Source organism: Leucopleurus acutus, assembly GCF_964270905.1.
Source record: "Leucopleurus acutus genome assembly, chromosome: 9".
Lineage (NCBI taxonomy): Eukaryota > Metazoa > Chordata > Mammalia > Artiodactyla > Delphinidae > Leucopleurus > Leucopleurus acutus.
The window spans coordinates 17,231,875-17,258,977 of NC_139144.1; the positions used below are offsets into that span (position 1 = coordinate 17,231,875).

A 27,103-nucleotide genomic window follows, 5' to 3' on the forward strand; every position below is an offset into this window, starting at 1 on the left:
ATGCGTCCGGAGCCTGTGCTCTGCAACGGGAGACCACAAAAGTGAGAGGCCCGCGTACCGCAAAACAAAAAGACCTTTAGACTGAAAAAGGTAGCAACCTAAGGAGGAATGGAAGCTAAAGGACTGGGAAAAGATTCTATAAATCACCATCTAATTAGAAGGGATATGGGAAAAGATTCTATAAATCACCATCTAATTAGAAGGGATAAAGGGGTGATTTTTTTTAACCTCATATTTCCACTTTGATTTTTCAATTTTCTGAAATTTAGAAATACTATCTTATAATGGAAAATATTAAAGCCCTTCATAGTGTTCAAACAATGAAGTAGGTTATTATGAATAAAACGACTAAATTTATTGAGCTGGTCAACGCTTTCAGAGCTATACAACAAACTTATGAGACAGAGCCTTGTGAACCACTCTACACTTAGAAAGTCTTAGCTCTGGTTTATGAAAACTATTCACAGTACTCGGTCCTATACACTTAAAATGAGAAGTTGATGCTTACATTTACCTCCATAGCTTGAAGTTGGGAGAGGTGACCTGATGATGGGAAAGAAAGAAACAGTCAATTTGCCATAGAATGAAGGACTGTTAGTCTGAACATTTCTCAAACTTTATTCTACATGCTTATCACCTGGGGATATGATTAAAATCCAGATTGTTGCTCAGTAAGTCTCTGGAGGGGCCCTAAGCTCTTCATTTCTAACCAGTTCCCAGGTGATACGGATACTCCTGGTCTGTGGACCACACTCCGAGTAGCAGGAACTAGAGAACCTTCTAGATAAGAGAGCCCAAAACTTTCACAGGAGAAAACTTGGGGCTCAAGGTCACATGTGAATTTCATCTTGGCCACAGGCATAGCGTGAACCTGCCAGCTAGCAGGGGCTTTCTTCCTCTAATTCATCTTTCCGTATCTGTGTTGCTTCATTTACCAGTCTGCTTCAATCAGGTCCATAACACCCTTTCTGAGGAAGAGAGAGAGGCTGAACATTCTGCATTCCAGAAAAGTAGAAAGACCAGGAAGGCCCAGGGTCAATGGCCAGCCTCCAACTTTGCTTGCTTGGGCTGCCATTGGATGGATGTGCTCCACCAGGAGGGCCCCCAGAGCAGAATGTATGTGACAGAAGAAAGGAATGTGTCCCTCGGAGAATTTGTGGAGATGACTCATCCATCATACAAACCTAGGGAGCTCCAGCCTCCAAGAAAACAGAAAGAAAGCATATTCAGCAATGAATCAGAGAGCAGCAGCCCTGGGCAAGGAGCTGATTGTGACTCTCAGAAGACCCTTTCTATAAAGGCTTTCTCCTGATCCCCACCTCTCGTTCTACCATCAACAAGGGGCCAGGTGACAGTGGTCTGGGAGAAGACTCAGCACAGCTGGCCTCAGAGGCCAAGAGGGCTCAGGAGGAAGACTGCCAGCCCAGAAGGAGAGAGAGAAGCTAGCAGCTCCCCAGAACTTTGAGGGGCCACATACTGTTGGGAAGGAAAAACAATTTTTTTTTAGGTTTTTTTTTATTGAAGTATAGTTAATTTAAAATGTGTCAGTTTCAGGTATACAGCATAGTGATTCAGTTATACCTATACATATATTCATTCTTTTTCAGATTCTTTTCCCTTATAGTTTATTACAAGGTACTGAGTATATTTCCCTGTGCTATACAGTAGGTTATTGTTGCTTATCTATTTTATATATAGTAGTGTGTATATGTTAATCCCAAACTCCTAATTTAAAGAAAAACAAAATTTTGAACAAGATTTTGTTCTGAATTTCAGTGATGATTTTTCCACCTGTCTCCCAGTATTTAGTCACTCTTTTTCTGGAGGTGTTACCTGACCTCTCACCACAATAAAATTGAACAATAAAACAAAAACACCCTCGGGGGAAGACAGTGGTTATACTCCTCTATTTTCCTTTTTTTTTTTTTTTTAATAATCCTCTATCTTCCTTCCTAATCCTGAACCTGTGTTTTCATCAAAGCAGAAGAGATTGCCAATTTGGAGAGGGTTTGGTCCTAGAAGTTAATGGGTGGGTCTAGGTCCTAATGGAAAAGGGAAAATTATGGTGTGTGAGGAAAGTCAGAAAAGTAGAGGAGCTAGGCTTATTTCTTTTTTTCTGTGGAGACTGGACTGGGGGCTTCCACAGCCTCTTTGGTTGGTATAAGGATCCTTGTGGGACTGGGAATCCATCGTGAGCAATGAATGTTTGTTCTCGGCCTGTTTTGTAAGAGAAGATCTTAGAAACTCAGATTGGAAAGGTTGATACTTAGGGTATTGGGTACTTGGCTATGTATATCTAGATACCTTGGCATTGGTGTATCTTTATTCCCTGTGACTAAGTGATCAGCAGACTAGAAGAGGGACTCCAACAAGACTTGGAGGAAGAGGGTGGAGCTAAGGCTCTTTCCAACCTGGGGAGAAGACAGGTGTCTCAGATGATGTCACCCTGGCAGTTGAGGAATTAGTGGGTCAAGCGGGTTACAGCTAGAGACCTGGGAGGCGCAGTGTTGAGTCCATGACTTCCTACTAGGTCAGAGTCCATGCAGCACAGGGGGTCAATAAAGCACTGGGCACCTACCACTTGCTGCCATTTGAGATGCCCTCTGGTAGTTTGTATCTACTGGAAATGAGTGGAAAGAAGTAAATGCCCATCTTTGAACAGGATACTGCAGATTCTGAGGTTTAGGAAGGAGAGTTCATAATGCCCAGAAACATGGAGAGGGGATCATTCATTCTGAAGGATGAAAGTAATACAGTGGTTTTACAGATTTTACCAAGGACAGATTTATATTCTATCTTGAATATTTACCCATAGAATATACTCAACAAAATTTTAAACGAATAACTAAACATAGAGGTTTTTAAAAATTTCAATGTCCAGGTGCCAGAAGAGAAAGCTGACTTAAAGTAGTAGCAAACAGTAGGAGCTACATCTTTTTGAAGGATAAATTGTCTCTGGTTCTCTATTTCAAAGACTGTTTTATATTTACTTAATATACTTTAAAAAAAAAAGCAAAAAACATTTATAGACTAAGCTGGATTTGGTAATCACGGAGTCTTTGGCACCAGACAAAGCCGAATTCGAATCCTAGTTCTGTCCTTGACTAACTGTGTGACCTCTGAGCCAAGACGTTCCCCTCTGTAAATGGGAATAACAGTAAGGTTTGCTGGGAGACTTAAATGAGATATTTCACGCAAAGCTATAAATCCAGGACATGATATACACTAAGTATAAATAAATACTATGGTAACCACGGAAACGATAAGACCAACAATAAAATAAATCATAGCATTAACGATGGTTATGTTTGGATTCTCCAAAGCACAATTCCATTGAGCTTGGGGAGTTGGAAGCCGAAACGAGGCCCAGTAGGTTCATCAGCTAGAATACATTTCCCGACTCAGACGATGCTAAAACTACATTTCCCAGCAGGCGCCGGGCCCCAGGCTCTTGTTTTCTCTCATTTCCGGGTGTGTCATGTGACTCCCCTGCTCGGTCATGGCGGAAGCGGAGGAGCAGGTAAAGGCTGCAACTGCTAGGCAGGGGAAGGGGAGGCGAGGGTGAGGCGATCGGAGGCGTGCAGTGGAGCGTGCGGAGGTGCGGGGCTCCTGCGGGACGAGGCAGGCCCACGCGGGGCGGGGAGACGGCAAAGTCCGTTTCGGGGAGCGGAGAGGCGGGTGGGATGTCGGCTCCTGGACGTCACGCAGAGACAGCGCCCCGACACACCCCCGGCGTTTGCGGGGCGGCCCTTCCTTCGGCGCTGCTCTTGTGGCCTGTGCCCCGTGAAATTTTGGCTTGAAGGCAGGCCGGGCTCTCCAAGGGTCTGGCTGCCCGTGGGAGGCATCACACATGATTTGAGTTTTGAGGTCAGGTGGCTGAAATTTAAGTTCCTCTCGAAATAGGACGGTAAGAGGTGATATGCAGGTGGACTAGGAGAGCGTAGACGGGATGAGTTTTGTTTCGGATCTATTGACTATTTCATTTAGGTACAAAGCTGAGTCACTGTTGCATCCGATGAGTTTTGTTTCGGATCAATTTCATTTAGTTACACATGTAAGTCAGTGTTGCATCAGGCAGTAGTTAAGTGTATCTTATCAGTCCGGGAGCAAAAATGTCTTAGGCTCCATTGCTGGTTCTCATTCTTAAAATGTGACTTTGGGCTAGTCATTTAACTTTAACTATGAGATAGAGATAGTAATAGTACTGCCCTCGAAGGGTGGTTTTAAGATGGAGTGGGTTTAACACAGATTTAAAGTGCTTGGGAAAAGTTGGGCTCAGTAAAAGTTATGTGGGATTATTTGTTGCTGGTAAGACATCAGATGGCAATGTCCACTCGACACCTGGCAGTGTGACAGTGGAGTTTAGGGAAAAGTTAGTGATGGCAATAGAGTTATTTTCATATAGGCAGTAGTGGTAGCCAGACATTAGTTGAAATGACAAAGTTACATCAAAAAGCCAAAAAAAAAAAAAGAAAAAAAGCAAACAAAGACCCGAATTTGGGGAAATACCTTAAATTTCCATTTCCAGTGTCATTTCAGCTTGGCACTGTTTTTCCTTGTAAATTAACAAGGCGGTCAGTTTCCATAGTTGCTTCTAAACAGTGACTTGATGATGAGCTGTTTAGTATAAGAGAAATTTTTTTAGTTTAATAATCTGCTTTGTACCATTTCCAACATACACTTACATAATGAAACTTTGCCCTGTGTACATTTGATATATCCCAATAAATAAGAAATTTGCTGAGATAGAAATTAAATTCGGACCGTCAGTGTGTTAACAGAAGAGTCTTCTGCCTACCCCTGGAGCCTCCTTTTCCATTTCAAGCAGTTCAAAGGGAAATGCTCATGTAATTTCATGACTCACAGCTGAGTTTGATGATAGTCGTGAGATTGGTTTTCACACTGTTCATCTCGTTGAAATAAAATTTTTTGGTGGTTTGATTTAAAATCAAGAAACCAAGCTCCTACATTCTTAGATATAGTGTAGTAGGAACGGAGAGAGTTCTTAGAATTTACTGCTGTTTTGTGCAGGAGTTTGGCAAAGCTGTCTGATGTAAAAAGACACTTAGAAAGTTAATGATATAATAAGAATGCTTTGCATTTTTACAGGACTTTACAGTTTAAAGAACCCTCTCACATTGCATTTGGTCCTCACAAAAGAATTCTGTTGGGGGCTTCCCTGGTGGCGCAGTGGTTGAGAGTCCGCCTGCCGATGCAGGGGACGCGGGTTCGTGCCCGGTCCGGGAGGATCCCACATGCCGCGGAGCGGCTGGGCTCATGAGCCATGGCTGCTGAGCCTGCGCGTCCGGAGCCTGTGCTCCGCAGCGGGAGAGGCCACAGCAGTGAGAGACCCGCGTACGGCAAAAAAAAAAAAAAAAAAAAAAAAAAAGAATTCTGTTGGTAAATTTTATTCTGATATATAAGTCAGATCAGGCATCTCTTATGTTCCAAACCTTCCAGTGGTCTCCTATTGCTCTCTGAAAAAAAGCCAGAGTCCTTAGAATGGTCTAGTTGCCCAATAGCACCTTGTCCCAATTGCTCTCTGTCCTTGTCCTCAGACCTCATTTTCCACTATTCTCTTCCCCTTCTATCACTGTGCATCAGCTATCCTGGCTTCCTTACTCTTCCTTCAACAAGCTAGGCATGGACCTGCCTCAGGGCCTTGGCTCATGCCGCTCCCTTTGTTTGGCCCCAGATATTAACAGGGCTCTTTCTGTCACTTCCTTCCTGTGTCTGTCCGAGTGTTATCTTTTTGCATGAGACCTTCCATGACCATTCTTTGAAACCTCCTTCTTGTGTAATTTTCTCCTTAACGCTCGTGACCATCTGACCTACTGTGTTCTTAAATAGCTTTTTTTTTTTTGTATACTCTGTATATTTCTGTATATTCTCTCCATAAGACTATAAGCTCCATGATGGCAAGGATTTGTTCACGTTGTATGCCTGACACCTGGAAAAGTGCTTGGCTCTCAGTATGTTAGATGATTGAATTTTACAGATAAACAAATTGCAATTCTGTCAACTTAAGTAACTCGCCGAGGCTTGTGTCTAAAACATCTCTAGTCGTGTCTCCAAAGCTCACGATTTTTCACTGGCATACTCTGCCTTTTAAAAAATACTTAAGAACCTATTCTAAATCACTTTTTACTTTGTGAAATAGAATTAGCCCTGATCACCTTAATACATTGCCTTCAACTCATGATGCTTTAACAGCCAGTATATGGTTAGAGCAGGCATTTGTTCCCCCAGTGGTATCCGTGTCATTCTCAGAAGGAATGTTCTCAAAAAGACAACAGCAGAAAGAAGCTAATATCCACAAATTGTTGTTCTGTTTATTTTTTTAAAGAAAGCTGCCAGATAATTGTACCTGTATTATTGGGCCTTTCTAGATTAAAAATGGTTAGACTTTCCCCAGTCTGCTTGATTTGTGTATTTTGCATTTCACATAGGAAGCCATTGAAATCTGACCAAGATAGGAGGCCTTTATTACATAGTTTTTGGAAGGCTAAAAGAGCCCAAAAGTGGTGTTAAATAAATTTGCTAATTGTTCTGTTCTGCTGCTTTGAAACTTTTAGACAATCTTGACATAATTCTCCTCACGTCTCCTGAACGCTTTAAGAATCAAGATGTGTGTTCAAATTAACTATGACAAACAGGTGAGGGTAAAGGAAGCTTTTTTTCCTTAGCGCCATGTACTGTAAATGGAAACAGTCCTCCAAGATGTGTAAGACAAAACTCAACCTCTCCTCTTAACTTTTCTGAGCATTGTATTTTTGGTGATGGACCTTTCACCCACCGTAATTTTAGGAAGAACCAAAAGAGTGAGATCTGAACTGAGTTACTATAACACAGTTCACAGACTCCCAAACTAAAGATCGCTTTTTGGGGAATTCCCTGGCAGTCCAGTGGTTAGGACTCCTCGCTTCCAGTGTAGGGGGCAGGAGTTCGATCCCTGGCCGGGGAACTAAGATCCTGCAAGCCACAAGGCGCAACTAGAAAAAAGGAAGAAAAAAAAAATCACTTTTTGTATATGAATGAACTTTTTTTTTTTTAAAGTCATTGGGAAATCCTTGTTTATGCTGAGTATGGTTAAGGTAGTTAGTAAAAATAGTGACATATATATTATAGCTCACAGAAAGCACTAATACCCTGCATTGTGCCGGGAAATCTTCTAACCAACTGTTTTACCTAGCTCCAAAATGACTTATAGTTGACCTTCGAAATCACAGATGCCCAACACTATTTGTCCATGCCTTGCTTCTGAACAGCATTCCGCCTGAAGTCTGGTTGTTCGTGTATTTGTCTTATCTCTCCTGCAGATTGCTGAGTCCTCAAGAATCAGCACAGAGCTTACTCATGTCTGTATCTCTCACAGGGCTACTGCTTTCCAGGTACTAGGTGCTTCATAAAATGTTTAAATGGATTTATTAGGGGGAGAATAGCCTTCTGAATTGAAAACGTCAAATTGTTAATTTAGGTTCAGTAGAATTTGTGTTAAATTGTTTTATCTTACTTGAAACTTTTGAAAGTTATTAATTCACATGAATTGTAGATTACATTTCCTACATTGCTTACTCTGCCAGCTCCCTGGGTACCCTTTTGTCTTTCGTACCAACCAGCAGAGAACCTGGTCCATTAAAATACTTGGTCAGGGCTTCCCTGGTGGCGCAGTGGTTGAGAGTCCGCCTGCTGATGCAGGGGACACGGGTTCATGCCCTGGTCCGGGAAGATCCCACATGCCGTGGAGCGGCTGGGCCTGTGAGCCATGGCCGCTGAGCCTGCGCGTCCGGAGCCTGTGCTCCGCAGCGGGAGAGGCCACAGCAGTGAGAGGCCCGTGTACCGCAAAAAAAACAAAAATATTTGGTCACTCAGACCATCTATTCTTTGACCAGATAGGAGAGTTTCTGCTTTGAATTTCCCACTACATTTTGGAAGTGAGGAACATTCTATCTGTATTGTAGAGCGTTTAAGGATTATCAGATAGTACATTCATGAGTAGTTATACCCTCATGTGATTGTGCCCCGTGTATAAAATGAAAACCAAGTTGACAAATATTTGAGTGTCGCAGTTTTCTTGCCTGTAGCTTGGGGATTTTACTCTCCGGGACTCTTGTGAGTATGAACTGAGATAAAGTATGTTAAAGTGCTAGGTTGAAGTGGTTGGTTTGTAAATAGGACAGTGATTTATATCCCAAACTTGGGTTTGGCTTAGGTGTGCACAATTCTCTTTTCATATAGTTTGGCCAAGATAGGTCATTTAAAAGCAACTTTCCTAATAAATAACTAAAGGAAAAACAGCCCCGAACAAGAAGTTGCAAAAGCACAGGATCAGAGAAATCTTTAGAGCGCCCACTCTTTACCGTCATCTAACAAGTATAGTCACAAATTAGCTCAGCTGGGCGTGCTTATTACCTTGTGAGTTTCTTCTCCCATCTTCCTCTGGGCTGGTTGGCTGGAGGCTGATGTCATTAGCTGATTATTGGTAGCCTCCTGGGCTCCCGCATTACCACCTCGGGGAGGGAGCATTCATCAGATCAGGGGCTTCTGTGTTTCATGCAGCTTCCCATTCATGGCTACTCAGTCACAGTTGCCTTTGTTTCTTCTAGAAACTTTGTCCTCCTTAGTGGTTTTTTTCCCCTTTCTTGTTTGTTGGTGTTTTTGGTTTTTTTTTTTTAACCAAATCCTTGTGATTCTGGGCTCTTATTTATACCTACTGAAGATGAAGTGGATTCTAAGAAGTCAGAAAGAGAAAGACAAACACCATATGATATCACTTATATGTGGAATCTAAAATGTGACGCAAATGAACTCGTCTACGAAACAGAAACAGACTCAGAGAACAGGCTTGTGGTTGCCAAGGGGGAGGAGGGGGAGGGAGGGTTGGATTGGGAGTTTGGGATTAGCAGGTGCAAACTATTATATATAGAATGGATAAACAGCAAGGTCCTACTGTATAGCACAGGGAACTATATTCAATATCCTGTAATAAACCATAATGGAAAAGAAAAAAAATGATGGAGTGGATTAGCAGATATTAGCCAGTTCTCCCTACTGCGTTTAGATGGTTCTGATGCAAAGTCAGATTTGGGGCTGGGGCAGACCTCAAGGCTTTTCTTCATTTGCAGGATAAGTATAGTAGTTGAGCCTAATTGGTTGAAAAGGTTGGTAACCTGAGTCTCCCGGCTTCTGCCAGCTCCCTGGGTACCCTTTCATCTTTCCTACTCAACCAGTCTAGTCCTTGGGGACCCAAAAGCTTTCTGTAATGGAGGCTCTGTGCACAGGGATATCAAATACATCTCACACAAAATATTTCTTCTTTCCCGTGCTGTGCTTTTGTGAAATGTTGGAAACACTCCTCCATTAGGCTCAGCTGTGGCACACAGTTGTTGGGAAGGAAAAGAAGGTGGTAGTAAGTGTTGTGTGTTTCACGTCCGTCTCCAGCCTAGTCTGCTTTCCTGGGGCCTGGTCTCTGCTCTTTTTCTTCATCCTGCAAAGTTTGTAGCTGGCTTTCCTCAGGCTCCAGCCTCCCATTTCTCCCCCAGATTCTCTTCGTTGCCCTCTACAAACAGTGTGTATTCCCTCCAAACTGTGAGGACTTCGCAACCTGGGAGGTCCCGGCTTCTCTTTCTCCTCCTGGGTTGACCATCTTCTTAACCCCTCCTGGCCTCTGAGGCTGGCTGTGCTGAGTCTTCTCCCGGGCCGCTGTCACGGGGCCCTGATTGTAGGATTAGGGGTCGGGGTGGGTTGAAAGCCCTTATTGGAGGGGTCTTCTGAGAGCCCAACTAGCTCCTTCCTGGGGCTGCTGCCAGGTTGTTAACGTTGTGTTTGGATTGCTCTATCCTTGTTTGTGCTGCCACCCTTCGGTTCCCCTTCTGTAACTGTCCTGTAGCCACGAGCTAATAATTCAAGCATTTGCCTGGAGAAAATGCACTTGGTATTGCTCATAAATGGAAAAGGAATATACAGCGGAGGTACAATGTTACTGCTTTGGATCAGCAGCTAATTTCTTTTTTAAAATTTATTCTACTGAAGGATAGTTGATTTACAATGTTGTGTTAATTTCTGCTGTACAGCGGAGTGATTCAGTTATACATATATATATTCTTTTTCATATTCTTTTCCATTATGGTTTATTATAGGATACTGAATATAGTTTCCTGTGCTATACAGTAGGACCTTGTCTATCCATTCTCTATATAATAGTTTGCAGCTGCACACCCCAAACTCCCAGTCAGTCCCTACCCCTACTCCCTTGGCAACCGCAAGTCTATTTTCTATGTCTGTGAGTCTGTTTCTATTTCCTAGGTAAGTTCATTTGTATCATTTTTTAAGATTCTACATATAAGTGATATCATATGATATTTGTCTGACTTACTTCGCTTAGTGTGACAATCTCTAGGTCCATCCATGTTGCTGCAAATGGCATTTCATTCTTTTTTATGGCTGAGTAGTATTCCACTGTATATATGTACCACATCTTCTTTATCCATTCATCTGTTGATGGACATTGGCTGTTGTAAATGGTGCTGCTATGAACATTGGGGTGCATGTATCTTTTCAGATTATAGTTTTCATCTTTTCTGGATATATGTCCAGGAGTGGGATTGCTTGATCATAGTGCAACTCTATTTTTAGTTTTTTTGAGGAACCTCCGTACTGTTCTCCACAGTGACTGCACCAATTTACATTCCCACCAGCGTGTAGGAGGGTCCCCTTTTCTCCACACCCTCTCCACAGCAGCTTGTTTCTTCTCATCATCATCGGCAAACGGGTATTGACCAGTTCCTTTGGGTAGGGTAGTTGGAGATAGGCAAAAGCCTTTGGGTTCATCCACAGCAAATTAAAAAGGATTAACTCCTAGGACCAGGAAATTAATGTTAGGTGCAAGCTGATGGGTATAGAAGGAAGAGAGGCTATTGGAGGCCAGGTCTGGACCTTGTGGCCTGGACTGACTGAAGACAATTCTGTGAATGAGGTGAGACCTAAGTTGGGCCATGAAGAAAGTTTAGGATTTAGAAACAGGCAGTGAGTTTCAATCTTTTTTTTTTAGCCTCAGATGGGCAACATGAAAATTGAAGACATAAAATCTAAGCTCTATTGTTAAAGCAAGAGTGAAGAACCTCAGCCTGACTGCCACCACCTCCCAGAGGTACCCCCTGAGAGCTTCCCTGTTGAGCATGCTGGGAGTTTGAGGACCGCTAGGGTGAGTGCAGAGTTGGGCCAAGGGCCTTCTAAGCCGAAGGAACCACTTCAGGAGGCTCCGCGCAAGCATCCCAAGCTTAAGGCGCCGGGTGGCAGTGGAAGTGAGGGGGATTTTCTGGTGCAGGGAAGTTGGGGATGTTGGTGGTGAGGTGCATTCTGTCTCTGGGGCCGTAGCTGGTCAGCTTCAACTGCTGTTATATGGAAATACGGATTTCAGGTATAGTCTGAGTTTAGGAAGTCAGAAATACAGATTTGTATGGGAAAGTCTTAAAAACACTAGACAGGCCAAACAAAACACCTACTGGCCACATCCAGACTGCAAGTTGCTCTTCTGCCACCAATGACAGAGAGATGTGACCATGGGATCTCTGAGTGAGAAGTCACCCGGTGTGGCTGGAGGGCTGTGGGTTTGTGCAGAGAGTGGGGAGTGAGGCTAAAAGTGCCCTGGGTGCCACACTGGGCTGGGCTTTGACGACCTTGCTGGGGAATCTGAAATCTCCTGACCCCCGAGGGTTCTTTGAGGAGGGTAGTGACCAGGGTGCTGTGTGTTCTGGGAAGATGATCCTGATGCTGGTTGATGAATAGATTCAGGAGGTCACAGGTCAAGGCACCAGGATGGTTCGTTAAAGCTGTTTGGGCAGATGATTAAGTTTAAGGGGTTGGTTTGCAAAAGAAGGATAAAGTGGAACAATTGTTGAGTTTAGCTTTCAGCCTGTTGCCCAGGATTTGTCCAGCTGTACATTTGTATCACTGGGTACTTTCCAGTCCTTCATTTTTCTTCAAACAGAGCAGCACAACTTTTTTCTTATTACAGTAAAACGCACATAACATAATATTTATCATCTGAACCATTTTTAAGTGTTGTGATTCAGTGCCATTAAGTACATTCATGTTTGTGCAACCGTCACCACCATCCATCTCTGGAACTTTTTGTCATCACAAACTGGAACTGTACCCATTAAACAGTAACTCTCATTCCCCTAGCCCCCCGCACTAGCTAACCTCTGTTCATCTTTCCGTTTCATATTAAGTGGAATCCTGCAATACTTGTCTTTTTGTGTCTGGCCTGTTTATCTTAGAAACTAGCAAAAATTTTTTTTAACGTCTTTATTGGAGTATAATTGCTTTACAGTGGTATGTTAGTTTCTGCTGTATAACAAAGTGAATCAACTATACATATACACATATCCCCATATCCCCTCCCTCTTGCGTCTCTCTCTTACCCTCCTTATCCCACCCCTCTAGGTGGTCACAAAGCACCGAGCTGATCTCCCTGTGCTATGCAGCTGCTTCCCACTAGCTATCCATTTTACATTTGGTAGTGTGTGTATGTCCATGCCACTCCCTCACTTTGTCACAGCTTACCCTTCCCCCTCCCCATATCCTCAAGTCCATTCTCTAGTAGGTCTGTGTCTTTATTCCCGTCTTACCCCTAGGATCTTCATGACATTTTTTTTTCTTAGATTCCATATACATGTGTTAGCATACACTATTTGTTTTTCTCTTTCTGACTTACTTCACTCTGTATGACAGACTCTAGGTCTATCCACCTCACTACAAATAACTCAGTTTCGTTTCTTTTTATGGCTGAGTAATATTCCATCGTATATATGTGCCACATCTTCTTTATCCATTCATCTGTCGATGGACACTTAGGTTGCTTCCATGTCCTGGCTATTGTAAATAGAGCTGCAGTGAACATTGTGGTACATGACTCTTTTTGAATTATGGTTTTCTCAGGGTATATGCCCAGTAGTGGGACTGCTGGGTCGTATGGTAGTTCTGTTTTTGAAACTAGCACAATTTTGTAACTTACACTTTTCTGATTTGAAGGTAGAGTCTTTGAAAGAGAGAATGTGAAGTTAAAATAATGTTTGAAAATCATTGACTTTCTCGAGGTTCAGCCTTGCTTCTGGGATCCCTTGCTGGGGACATTCACTTCACGTCTTCCTGTTGCCTCTGTCTCTGGAGCATTAAGGCGGGGGGTTTGATGAATAAACCAAGCTAAGAAGTAACAGACCAGGCCAGTTCCTGAAGGCACTCAAGCATGGCTTTGGTAGCGCTGTGGAAAGAAGGGTCATTTTGTCGAGGCCACAGCTAGGTCTGGGAGGTTCAGACTGGCGCTGAGGGTAAGTCTGAGAGTGTCCTGGAATAAAGGTTCTCTTGAAAACCAGTAGCCACAGGAGGCTCCTCCGAGAGCCTCGTTTTCTTGGAAGACTCAGATTTCTGAGATTTCCATGCCTTGAGGTATCCGATTCCACCACTGCATGCTTTCCAGTGGGAACAGAAGGTAATTTGATTTTGAGTTTTTGGATTGAAATTGCTGGTTGGGGGCCCATTTTTGTTTTAATGACGCATGTAAGTGAGACGTTTGCCCTTATACGCCATGTGCATATTTGAATGGATCTCAAATTAGGAAAAAATTTTTCCTTGGGTTTAATGCAGTTTTTTGAAAAGAGTAGTCAAGTGTTCTTTGAGAGTTCTAGAGGTGGGAAATAATCTCGCTGTGGCTTATTGGCACAGTTGTCAAAGAATTGTTTAGCTAATGCTAATAACTTAATGTGCAGGCACTGTCAGGGATGTTAGAAGCCATTTAAGTTCAACCTCTAAGCCTCTGCATTTTACCTCCGAGGGCATTAGGAAATTTCAAGATGCTACATGTAAAACATTTAGCATCAGGAGCAACATATTATAGATGTTGAGTAAAGACATCAGAATAGTGACCAGCCTCTGCAATAAGTGGTGCTGGGAAAACTGGACAGGTACATGTAAAAGTGTGAGATTAGATCACTCCCTAACACCATACACAAAAATAAGCTCAAAATGCATTAAAGACCTAAATGTAAGGCCAGACACTATCAAACTCTTAGAGGAAAACATAGGCAGAATACTCTATGACATAAATCACAGCAAGATCCTTTTAGACCCACCTCCTAGAGAAATGGAAATAAAAACAAAAAGAAACAAATGGGACCTAATGAAACTTCAAAGCTTTTGCACAGCAAAGGAAACCATAAACAAGACCAAAAAACAACCCTCAGAATGGGAGAAAGTATTTGCAAATGAAGCAACTGACAAAGGATTAATCTCCAAAATTTACAAGCAGCTCATGCAGCTCAATAACAAAAAAGCAAACAACCCAATCCAAAAATGGGCAGAAGACCTAAATAGACTTTTCTCCAAAGAAGATATACAGACTGCCAACAAACACATGAAAGAATGCTCAACATCACTAATCATTACAGAAATGCAAATCAAAACTACAATGAGATATCATCTCACACCAGTCAGAATGGCCATCATCAAAAAATCTAGAAACAATAAATGCTGGAGAGGGTGTGGAGAAAAGGGAACACTCGCACTGCTGGTGGGAATGTTAATTGGTACAGCCACTATGGAGAACAGTATTGAGGTTCCTTACAAAACTACAAATAGAACTACCATATGACCCAGCAATCCCACTACTGGGCATATATATACCCTGAGAAAATCATAATTCAAAAAGAGTCATGTACCAAAATGTTCATTACAACTCTATTTACAATAGGCCGGAGATGGAAAAAACCTAAGTGTCCATCATCGGATGAATGGATAAAGAAGATGTGGCACATATATACAGTGGAATATTACTCAGCCATAAAAAGACACGAAATTGAGCTATTTGTAGTGAGGTGGATAGACCTAGAGTCTGTCATACAGAGTGAAGTAAGTCAGAAAGAGAAAGACAAATACCGTATGCTAACACATATATATGGAATTTAAGAAAAAAAAAATGTCATGAAGAACCTAGGGGTAAGACAGGAATAAAGACACAGACCTAGTAGAGAATGGACTTGAGGATATGGGGAGGGGGAGGTGTAAGCTGTGACAAAGCGAGAGAGAGGCATGGACATATATACACTACCAAACGTAAGGTAGAAGCTAGTGGGAAGCAGCGCATAGCACAGGGAGATCAGCTCCGTGCTTTGTCACTGCCTGGAGGGGTGGGATAGGGAGGGAGACGCAAGAGGGAAGAGATGGGACATATGTATATGTATAACTGATTCAGTTTGTTATAAAGCAGAAACTAACACACCATTGTAAAGCAATAAACAAAGCAACAAAAAAAACCAGAAGGATCAGGATGGCAGATGCCGTAAAACCAGTAACTGGGGAAGGTTAGCGGAGGGAGAAACAATTTAGAAGGGTCAGCCTGATATGTTTCATTAAGTGTCTGGGGAACTGGCAAGCAGTAGAAGAAGTGGGTGTTTTATGTGTCATATTAGGGCGAAGAACAAAAATTACTGTGGAGAGATTGTAGCTCCAAATTAATAAGGGCTTTCTAATATTTAGATTACCATGAAACCAAAACAGACTGCCCTGGGATACAGAGGAGATTCTGATATTCATCATGGTTAATGATAGAACTGCAATCAAATTCTTAAGTACACCTAACGTTCATCCCTGTTTCACAGGTGAACTTTGAGAGCAGGGACTGTATTGTCTGCTAGGCTCTTCTGGAGGCAGCCTGCCACCTGCTAGGTTCTTACTGATTTTCAATGAATGAAATTAAAATATTTTCAAATGCCCGATTTGTGTTTATCCCGTAGTCCAGTTTGCACTGAGTAATATATGCATCCAACTTTCTTTAAAATGTTTATTTTTTTTGTCTTGATGTATCTAAAATGTCCTCGCCCCATTTTTTTGGTTCTGTTTTTTCTTTAATCTCGTGGTTGGTTGCGAAATGCTCACGTTCAGTGTCAGCATATTAGTTGTAACCTTTTATTGCTATTGATATCTATAAGCACGTTAAGTAAATCTTCATTTTGCTGACCTCTTTGCGGATGCGTGGCATCAGCAGTTTCCCTTTGAGTGGACAGGTGAGAGATTAGCGGAATCAAGTCCATTTTTTTCCCCTTTTTGCTTTGTTTTCTCCAGAGCAGCAAGATTCATTGTCTAGCAAGAGGGAAACTGTGTTGAATGGCAGAATTTGTCTTCCAGTTAATGGTTTAAAGAGTGGATGTAAATTATACAGCTTGTTTGCACAGCGTCTGATAGGTACCACGCTAGGGGAATTCTGTTGTAAAAGCTGTTAAGCAAGACAATCATTTTGACTCAGCCAGATTCATAGCATAGTAATTAATAGCACAAGAGCTTTGCTATATAAAAGTTGGCTTATAGATAATTTGAGATGGCGGTTGCCTCTTCTGAGATCAGTAAGGCTGCTTTGCCAGACTGATTTCCATCTTTAGCGAAGGAAAAGCCTTCTGGGTCCTCCCATGGGGAATTCCTGGGGTCATTTGTTAACCTGCTGACCAGTCAAGGGAGGTCACTGGGAGTGGTGGATCCATGTGGCCCCAGAGCGACCATCTCAGGGTACCCTCTGGGGTATGAAGAAGGTGTTTGTAGGAGGCCTGCGAGAGTCGGACCATGTGGAGTTCTTTAAACTGGAGTTGCAAATTACCTCCAAAAAAGGGCACGTGGGTTTTGGTGGTGGGGACATGATGACTCTTGTTCCTTGAAAATATTTTTTCTCCTTTTGTCACGTGTTCTGACCGTTTTCCCCGCTCTCTGCTTTGTAGGAAACGGGGTCTCTTGAAGAATCTACAGATGAGTCTGAGGTAAGGTGGGGATTCAGGAACCTGGGAATTTCTAGGTAAGCCAGCCTCTTGCGCTGGTCATGCCTTGCTAAATGCAACATTCCCCGGAACTTGGCGTGGTAAAGTAGGGCCATAGGTGATTAAACCTTGGGGAAGGACATGCCGGTCATCTTTAAAACTATTAAATGGATTGGCTTGGAAAATAAACAGGAAAAGGAACACAAAGTTTTCTCCTCAATTTGAACAGTATTTTAACCTGAAGCATGTTGGCAGTGGTGAAATTGATGCAAAGTTTTACAAACCAATCTTGACACTTAAAAACCTATTTTTGAAAATAGCCACTGTCGGGTCTGCACTACTTATTCTTTCTTTTTTCTTTTAATGAATATGGCGTGCTCATTGGTATAGTTTCTGAATCATTGAAATGCTCATTTATTTCACAAAATAAAAAGGGAAGTAACTACCTTAAAAGCTGTTGGGGAGCTAAGTTGTGTTAACGATTGAATTTAAGGAGAAAAAAGTAATATATAAAGGAGGGCTTTAAAAAAATTTCTCAAGGCTATGCATAAAAAATAAGTTTAAGCATAACACTGATTCATTAGTTTATTAGTTTTATAGATGGACTAATAACAATAATTACTTTTTTCCTTTGACTCAGCAATATAAAAGTATTTATGATAACCTTTTGGAAATCCACACCAATGTGATATTTAATATAATCTATTCCATTTGGATTGATGTTATAATTATTATCTTTTTTGCTTTTGGCGGGGAAAGGGGGACATACATATTCTTCTAGAGAATATCTTACATATCATGCCATCATGCATTTGTAGTTTGGCTGTAGAGTTGTGGTTCCTCACATTTTCATTACTAAGGATCTCTGATACTCTCTTCAAAGCTCCTGGTAAGGTGTTACTGAATTTGCTTATAGATAGGATATAATAGTTGTGAATTTTTAATGAAGCATTGAAAGCATTTCAGACCAGCACCATTTTTATTTTTGGAAAGTTCTACTTAACTGAGAAGCCCGTGTTCTCAGAATCACTGGTTCAGAATCCTGCAGTGTCAGAGCCCTGTCCAGGAATTTCATTTCAGAGATAAGGAAAATGTTGGCAGCCACCTACAACTAAATCTTTCCCCACATCCTTCAGATGCTAAACGGATCCAGAAGGAAAGCAAACAAAAGCACGCATAACCCCTGTCTCCAGCATAGTTAGGAAACAGGGAGTACTCTAAGCTCTGGATTGACTGGAGCTGAGGGTCAGATGGATGGGAATGAGGGGAGAGTAGCTGAGCCCCAGCGGTGGCAGAAGACAGAGGGAAATCATAAAGCATGCCCCATCCTGAGTGGGGAGGTTGTGAGAACAGGTCTGAGACGGGTGGATCTGAGCAGCGACTGTGCTGGAAATTTTTTTTTTTTTTTACTTTTATTTGCATTTATTTTTTTTAGTGACATTTATTCCCAGGCTGTAGGTTTTTGTTTCTTCAGTTTTTTCTGGGATATCTTTTTCTTCTGTGCAACCTCCTCTTCTGGTTTAGGAACAATCTGTTCTTTTTCAGTAAGGATCATCTCAGTGTGGCAGGGAGAGCTCATGTATGGGTTGATCCGACCTTGAGCTCTGGAAGTCCTGTGCCACACTGCGGGGAATTTGTTCACCTGGCTGTACTCAGTGACCAGAGAATCTACATCTAAGCCGTTAAGTTCAGCATGACTCTCTGCAGTTTTGAGCATGTGCAGTAAGAATACAGCACTCTTTTTGGGCCACTGACCCTGCATCCAGCCCCACTGTTTGACCTGGGCACACCTACCAACTCCACCATTGTAAGGACAGATTGGCACACATTGCTTCTGTAAAGTAACATCCTTCAGATACTTGGTGGCTTTTGGATATGCGTACCCTTAATGGTCTGGGCAGTTTCACGAGTGTTCTTAAAGTGAACACGAAGATTTGAACCTCTTGGATGATTTTGTGGGGTTTTTCTGGGTCAAGTGGATAGCGAACCATTTTTAAAGAGGTCACCTCAGGCCGCTTACTGGAAAAGCAGAAAATTTAAAGAAAGGCGTTTGAAAATGCATGAAACACTGGCCGTACTGCATTGGAGTGGGACTGCTTCTTGAGAGAAGGGGGAGGCATCCCCTGGAGGCCTGGTGGTGAAGGGAAGAGGAAAAAGCAGGGAAATTCAGGGTGCCCAGAAACAAACACTATCATAGAGTCAAGAGATTTACCTATTCTTCTCTCCCCATCACCAAAAAAAAGATGCCACTTATTAGAGAAAATGTCCTTCATTTACCAGTGTAACTAAGAAACCTAGTAAAACACCCAAATACCTCACCTCTCCATGGGAGCACCTGTTGGTGCTGTCCAGGAAAATCTATAAGACATTTTAAAATGATCTGAAACAGCAGGTAGCATCTGTATAAAACTACTATAGGAAAAAAACAAGGTGAGAATCAAAAATTTTCCAAGAGAACACCGACATAACACTCCATCATGAGTTGAATATCTTTAAACAAGCCTTTGCAGATGTGAAAAACTATCTTAAACCAGGAATTTACAATCTCAGAACAGAAATGAATCAAAAAACTAGGAAGTGAAGGAATAAGAGTTGACCACACTCAAGAAAGAAATGGAAGGAAAAGATACATGAACGTTGAGGAACCTGAGACCCAAAAAGGAACCTGACCGTCTAAGGTTGTAGCTGTTTCATGGGAGAAATGGGTTCAGATTCTAGTCCCCAGACTCTGGGCTCTTTTGGTCATTTTGCCTTCCAGCCCTGGTGCCTTCTCAGGATGGTACCTCAGGTTCATATCTCACCTGTGCTTCGTACTTGCTGTGTGACCTTGGGCATAGCACTCAACCCTTGTATTCTTCAGTTTCCTCATATGAAAAATGGGAGTTACTGCTAACCTGGTATTGGTATTGGTATTGAGGCACCACTTGGTGGCCAGAGAATCTTTATTCTTCCTTTTCTTCCTCTATCTCTTCTTCCCCTTAGCTTTTATAACTGTTAATTACGCTTTCTCAGGGCAGGCATTTCCTTTATGTACATATACCTCTTGTTTATTCAGATGCTCAGGTGATCTCCATTTTTGTGAACAACAATACTCAAGTGTTTTTAACCATGTAATATAACAATTTATTTTTCTATCACTTTACGAAATGCTGCATTTCATATAAATTGGGCTTTCACATTACAGGAAAACCATAGTGTTAGGTTATTCTGAAGTTATTTTTTAAACTTTTAGTTAATTTTTAATTTAAAAATTTTTAGTTGTGGTAAAACATACATAACATAAAATGTACCATCTTAACCATTTTGAAGTATACAGTTCAGTATCATTAAGGATATTCACATTGTTGGGCAACGTGTTTCTGGAACTTTTCTCCACTAACACTTATTTTCCTTTTTGTTTTTTGATAGTAGCTATCCTGATGGTGTGAGGTGATATCTTACTGTGGTTTGATTTGCATTTTCCTAATAATTAGTGATGTTAAGCGTCTTTTCGTATGCTCATTGGCCATTTGTGTATCTACAGAGATATATCTGTTCAAGTCCTTTGTCCATTTTCTAATCGAGTTGTTTGCTTTTCTGTTGAGTTGAGGAGTTCTTTATATATTCTGGATATTAACCCTTTATCAGGTGTACATATGGATATCAGATAGATACCTGGATATTAACCCCTTATCAGATAGATACAGATACAACTCAACAACCTGTGGATAGGATGGATAGATGGATAGCTAGCTAGCTAGCTAGGTAAAGGTCTGTAGAGTTGTAAGTGATTTACCTTTGTCTTTATCTGTGTATTCTATATAAAGGAAAAAAGAATATATAGAGAATATATATTTATCTATGTGTATCCCTTTTTAGTTATATGAATTACATATATTTTCTCCCATTCCATAGGTTACTTTTTCACTCTGTTGAGTGTATCTTTTGATATGTAGAAATTTTCACTTTTGATGTAGTCCAGTTAATCTGTTTTCACTTTTGTTTCCTGTGCTCTTAGTGTCGTATCCAAGAAATCATTGCCAAATCCAATGTTGTGAAGCTTCCTCCTGTGTTTTCTTCAAAGTTCTTATTTTACTGTGTTTGAGAAAAGAACACAGAATGCTCAAAATTATACGTTATGTTTTCCACTAATCTTGAAAACTGCAGCCAAAGGAAATGAATTTGAGGTGTGGAGTATAATTAAAATAACAAAAGTGGTGTTTATGTCAGGATGTCAAACTTTAACAATGTTAACTTGTTCTTTATACTTAAAGTAGAAATTCAAAACCAGATTACGACCAAGATAGTAAGTAATGTTATTTAATAAGCTGCATAGTTAGGGGTCTTGTATTCATGTTAATACTTAATTATGGCAAATTTGAAGGATAACTAAACTGGCCCTCATGTCTAGGATTTTTTCTTTTTAATATACAGTCTACTGTTTATTCCACCTTGAAATGGTGAGCCAGACTATTTCTTAGATGGTGTCTTGGAAAGCTTAACAAAGAAATATGTTGTCTTCGAAAGGATTTCATTCCCGTTTTGAAGCTCTAAGGTGTTTTCAGTTTTCAGGGATGATGGCTGCTATCATGTAGGTGGTAGCAGAGTGCTCTGGGAATACAGAGGGAGTGGGTGTTTAGTCCGGAATGGCTTCATTAGGAGTCTTCAGGAGCTATTATGGAGGATGAGTCTGGGCAGAGAGGCTGGGCACGTCTCTGGGAAGGAAGGAATGTATGTGCCGAGGCCAAGTCATGAAAATGCATGCACGTTCAGCCAGCTGTGATGAGCTCTGTGTGGCCGGCATGCAGGAGGAAGCTGGGGAGACGAGGTTAGACAAGGAAACTAGGGTGCGGATGTGAAGCTCCTAATGTGTCGAACCTGGCAGTTTGGACTTGACCCTGTGGACACGGGCGTGGGCGGCAGAGGGGAGGCAGCCAAAGTCTTGATTGTCAGGGGTGAGGATAGGGGCTGGTGACAGATGAACTGTCCGGAGAGACCCGTGGCAGGAAGTTTCCAGTGGAAGCCCCCATTAGAGATGGGGTATAGGGGCCTGGGCTAAGCAGTAGCAAAAGGCAGAGAGGAAATACTTCTCAAGTTCAGTGAACAGGAAGTATAGGCCGCTATGTGAGAGATGAGCTAGATGGGGCAGGGTGGTGTGGTCCAAGAAGATTACCAGTGTATCTAGTTCTGTATGGTGGGAAACAGAGTAAACCCCGTGATTAGGCAGTTAAAGGCAAAAGACATTCTAAGCCTAAAATTTGATATCTCTGTTCTCAGTTTCTTTTCCTCAAAGGTGGTACTTTTTACTTCATTGGTGACCCCTTTTATTAATGGCTTTGTTCTGGCTGAAACAAGCAATAAACTTTTACACACACACACACGCAAGTGAGCAAGCTAATATCTGGGATTTTAATTTTAAAATCCTACAAGTTACTGCTTATAGAGGAAGGTTCTGCGCTCTCTTTGGAGCAAAGATGGTGTCGTGGAATGAGCACAGTATTGGGCATCTATTGGGATAATGAGGCTCATTACAAAAACAAGCACGTTCAATGTAGGAAACCGTGCTTACGTGTATCAGTCGGCCCTACGACTTGGCCATGATGACCGCTTCTGTTTTACAGATGAAGAAACAGACTTAAGAGTGTTTAGTTAAGTTGCCCAGGGTCACCTGGCTTGTAAATCGATTAGAACCCAGCAACCTGACTGCAAGTTCTGGTCTTCTCACCTCAGCTACGCTACCTTCACCTTCACCTTGACCTCTGTAATTTTATGCCAGACTCTTCCTCTACGCACCTTTATAGAATTAGACAGGCCTTAAAAAAAAAAAAAAAAACTTCCTTAGAACTTCTTCCTATGTATAAAATGATATTTTGGGTGATGTTACAGAGTTTGGCTTATTCAACTAGTAGGATAAGACGTCAATTTTAGAATCTTTGAACTGGCTTTTTGTTCTGGAGAAGAGAGGATTGTCTAGCTAATGTATATATGACATTAATAATCTAATCAAATTCCTGTTTTGTCATAAAAGTTATTTATTTACAAAATAATTAAAACATTTATAAACAATTATAAACATACGTATGACATATTTATAAAATAATGTTAGTTATGAGTTATATCCCCTTTGAAAAGTACATTCATCTCTGTGCACAGATTTAGCCACAAGAATGTGCATTACAACTTTTTATATTATAAAAATTTGAGAACGGCTAAATATCTAGAAATAAGGAATTGCATTATCTTTTTAATTTAAAAAAGCTTTTGACAAAAATGCAGTCTAGAGGTGGGGGTGATTGGCAAGCTCTTTTTGTAAATGTTTAGATAGTAAGTACTTAAAGCTTTGCAATCAAAGAGGCAATACTGAGGATATTATGAAGGTATGTAAGCATATGAACATGTAAAAACCCTTCTTTGTGGGTTGTACAAAAACAGGCATCTGGCTGGATTTGGCTGTGGGCTGTAGTTTGCTGATTCCTGATTTAGAGAATAATCCAGTTTCTCTTCACCCTCCAAAGTCCACATATGATCATAGAAAGAAAGACTACAAGGCCACATTATCACTGGGTCATGTGACTCTTATCATAATCTGCCTTCATTTTTCTAAATTTTTCATAACATATGCATTACTTATATACTTAGCAAAACAATACAATTATTACTTTTAAACAAAACTTGTTAATGTCTGTACATACTACAGAACTTTTGGGTTGCAAAGCTGTGGAACCCAAAATAAAAGTGCATGTCCTTCCTTCCCTACCTCAAACTCAAACAGGGAGTTAGGGAAAAAGTTTGGTTTATTTCTTGCCCTCTTTATTTTATCCAAGATTTTATATAAAACCAAAATTGTTTTTACTCTAATAAGATTTTTTTCTTGAGTTCTTTAAAAGTTTAAAATTTTGAGATAATCGTAGATTCACATGCCATTGTAAGAAATAATACAGAGTTTCTTTATACCCGTCACCTAGTTCCCAAAGGGTAACATCTTGGGTAACTCTAGTACATCACAACCAGGACATGGTGTGATATGTGATGGATATTGATGCAATCTACAGACCAGACCTTATTCAGATTCCATCAGTTTTATATGCATTCATTTGTGTGTGTGTGTGTGTTTGATTCTGTACACTTTTATCACATGTGAAGATTCCTGTGACCACCAGTGCTGTCACTTTCATCATAAGATGAAATATAAGTTCCCTTTTAAGTCACAGCCACTCCCTCCCCCTCCTCCACCACCTGGCAACCACTATTCTGTTCTCCATCTCTATACATTTGTCATTTCAAACGTATTATATGGATGGAACTGTACCGTGTGTTTACCTTTTGAGATTGACTTTTTCCTACTCTGCTACTCTCTTCATTGGCGTGGTTAGACCATTCACATGTAAGGGAATTATTGACATATCAGGGTTTCAGTCTGCTGGGTTTTTTTCTGTTTGTTTTCTGTTTTTCAGTTCTCTTGTTTCTCTTTTCTTCCCTTTCTGTGAGTTGCTTGAACATTTTTCTGAGATTCCATATTGATTGATTTATAGTGGTTTTGAGTACATTACTTTGTATGGTTTTCTTAATGGTTGCTGTAGGTGTTAAAATATGCATTCAAAACTGGTCACAGTCTACTGATATCCAGGACATTTTACTACTTCTTGTCACATACAGAAACCTTACTTTTATGTCCCTTTACCCTTCCCATTTTTAAAATACACTTGTCTTAAATATTTACTTTGTTCATTGAGCACCACATCAGTTGGTATTAAACTTTTTAATTCAACTATCAAATATGATTTAAGAAACTCATGAAAAGAGGGATAATCTGCTATGTTTACCCCATTATCACCCATTTTTATGTTCTTTTTAAAGTTCTAAGCCTTCTTCAGTTTTCTTCTATCTTCTGTTCCTTCCTGTTTAGAAAAATTCCTTTAGCCTGTTCTTTAGGGATAGATTTGCAAGCCGCAAATCCTCTTAGTTTTTCTTCATCTGAGAATGTCTTTATTTCCCTTTCATTCTTAAGGGATGTTTTTACCAGGTATAGCTTTTGTAGTTGACAGTTCTTTTGTTTTAGAACTTGAGAAAATATGTGCCACTTCCTTCTGGCCTCTGTCATTTCAAATGAGAAATCTGTTGTCATTTGAATTGGTACTCTCCCATAAGTAATGTGTCACGTTTCCCTGGCTGCTTGCAAGATTTTTTTTTTACTTTAGTTTTTAGAATTTTAATTAGGATGTCTCTTGGAGTGATTTTCTTTGATTTCTCTTCTTTGGAATTTGTTTAGCTAATTGAATCTGTAGGTTTATGTCCTTCACCAAATTTGGACAATTTTCAGCCATCATTTCTTCGAATATTCTCAGTTCCTCTATCTTCTCCTTCTGGGACTTTGATAATGTGAATATTACCCCTTTTGTTATTGTTCCACAGATCCCTGAGATGGTTCATTTTCTCCAGTCTGTTTTCTCTTTGTTGTTCAGATTGGGTAAATTCCATTGATAGATCCCTACGTTCATTGCTTTTCTCCTTGTCATCTCTACTGCTGAGCCCATCCAGTGAGTTATTTCTTTTGGGTATTGTATTTTCTAATTCTAAAGTTTCCATTTTTTAAATGACTAATTTCTTTGCTGAAATATTCTATTGTTCCATTTGTTTCAGGAGAGTTTATAGTTGCTTGTTGAAGCACTTTTATGATGGCTGCTTTAAAATCCTTGCCAGATAATTCCAACATCTGATTCATTTTGTTCTTATAATATACATTTTAATGGAAGACAATATTTAAATCATGAAGAATTATCAGTTACTTCATTTTATCAGGTTCACTTATTTCCATGTGTTGTGCTCATTGCTTTACATGGATTATTTCATTTAATATGGACCACAGTCCTTTTAAGTACTATATTAGGCAGGATGCTGAAGTAATAAATAGTTCCAAAATTGTAGTGGTTTGACATAGCAGAGGTTTATTTCTGAGTAGATTCAGTGACACAGGGAGAGGAAATTGAGGCAAAAGCAATATAGAAATGTCATCATCTTCCATAAGAGCTTTCCTATTTGCGGACCAGGTACAATGTGCTGTGGAAAACTTTCATAGAGCTGGAAACTGAAGCAGTTCTGCTTCATAGAGATATGTATTTTTTTAAAACGCTCTTTTGAATAGGTTCTCAGTGTACTGTTTATCTAGAAGTATATGCCACCTTTGTAGAGGAGTTTAGTGGGTTGTACAAAGAACTTTGCAGTAGAAGCATCAAAGTGTTAGCCTAACCTTTCAAGATTAAACTTGCACAGCAAAGAGGAGAATAACAAGGGGAAAGCCATCAGGCTAAAGAGGGTTGGCAAGGAAAGAGAAGAGCACCGAACGGAAACTGGTATGTAGTGAAGTCTGCTTTCTACCGGGTAAGGATTCCAGTGACCTTTAGTTACTCATGAATGCAACTGAATAGATAAACGAAGGCTTATTCTGCCTATGGTGTGTTCCTTTGAATTGCATGTGAATTACATGACCTGTGCCTGGGCCATGGTATGTAATAACAGAGGGTTAGTTACTGTCACTTCTGTCTTTATAATTTTTGTTACCATTATTTATAAGCATGCCTCCTAAGTGATGTCCACTCAGATCTGGCTTAGTTCTTGCAAATATCACAATTAGGAGGTTTTGAATATGTTAGATATATTAATTTTACTAAACCAAGAAGACTGACAAATAGCTGAACCTATTTAAAACAAACCTATACACAGTTAATGTTGAATGAGGAATTAATTTTAAAATGTACCTTCTCGGTGCATCTGCCACAAGGAGAATTCTTTTTCAGTTTTGTTAAAATGAAAACCAGTCATTGTGAGAAATCAGGAGATAGGTTTTTTAAAGCAGGAAATGCATCACAGAAAAATAATTTATTTTACCTGGCAGGTAGAACATTGTGAATCATTTATTGAAACTTAAATTGGTTCTTTATATCTATTAATTTTAATAAACAAATTTATAGCAACTGGTAACTAAAATGGTAATGTACCTTGTTATGAAATTGATTGGTGAGAGAAAGGGAGCATGGGGTTATAATATTGTATCCTTCCAAATAGCCCTTGGATTAAAATTTTGCTTTTTCATTTAATGAGCTATTAATATTAACAGGTTCTGCTGATTATTGCATCATTCAGGCAAGGATAAACATTCTCTGTGAAGCATATATTATAAAAGTGATATATTTGGAAACTTAGTAGAAACTTTCCGGATGCAAGATTTGTGAAACTGTATTTCTGCTGCTGGTTTGAGATTGAGAAAATGAACGTGACTTTTTCTGGTATGACATATATTTGAACAGAATTTACAGTTTCACTAGGAG

General features: G+C 40.5%; 1 protein-coding gene across 1 annotated transcript in view; it reads left to right on the top strand.

Moving 5' to 3' along the window:
* The first annotated feature begins 3,477 nt into the window (after nucleotides 1-3,477).
* Nucleotides 3,478-27,103, top strand: part of VPS41 (VPS41 subunit of HOPS complex) — a 188,297-nt gene continuing 164,671 nt past the window's right edge. Inside the window, exons 1-2 of the mRNA XM_082846260.1 lie at nucleotides 3,478-3,520; nucleotides 16,764-16,802. Of these exons, the coding sequence (XP_082702386.1) occupies nucleotides 3,500-3,520; nucleotides 16,764-16,802 (60 nt within the window). The 5' untranslated portion in view covers nucleotides 3,478-3,499. The remainder of the gene's footprint in view (nucleotides 3,521-16,763; nucleotides 16,803-27,103) is intronic.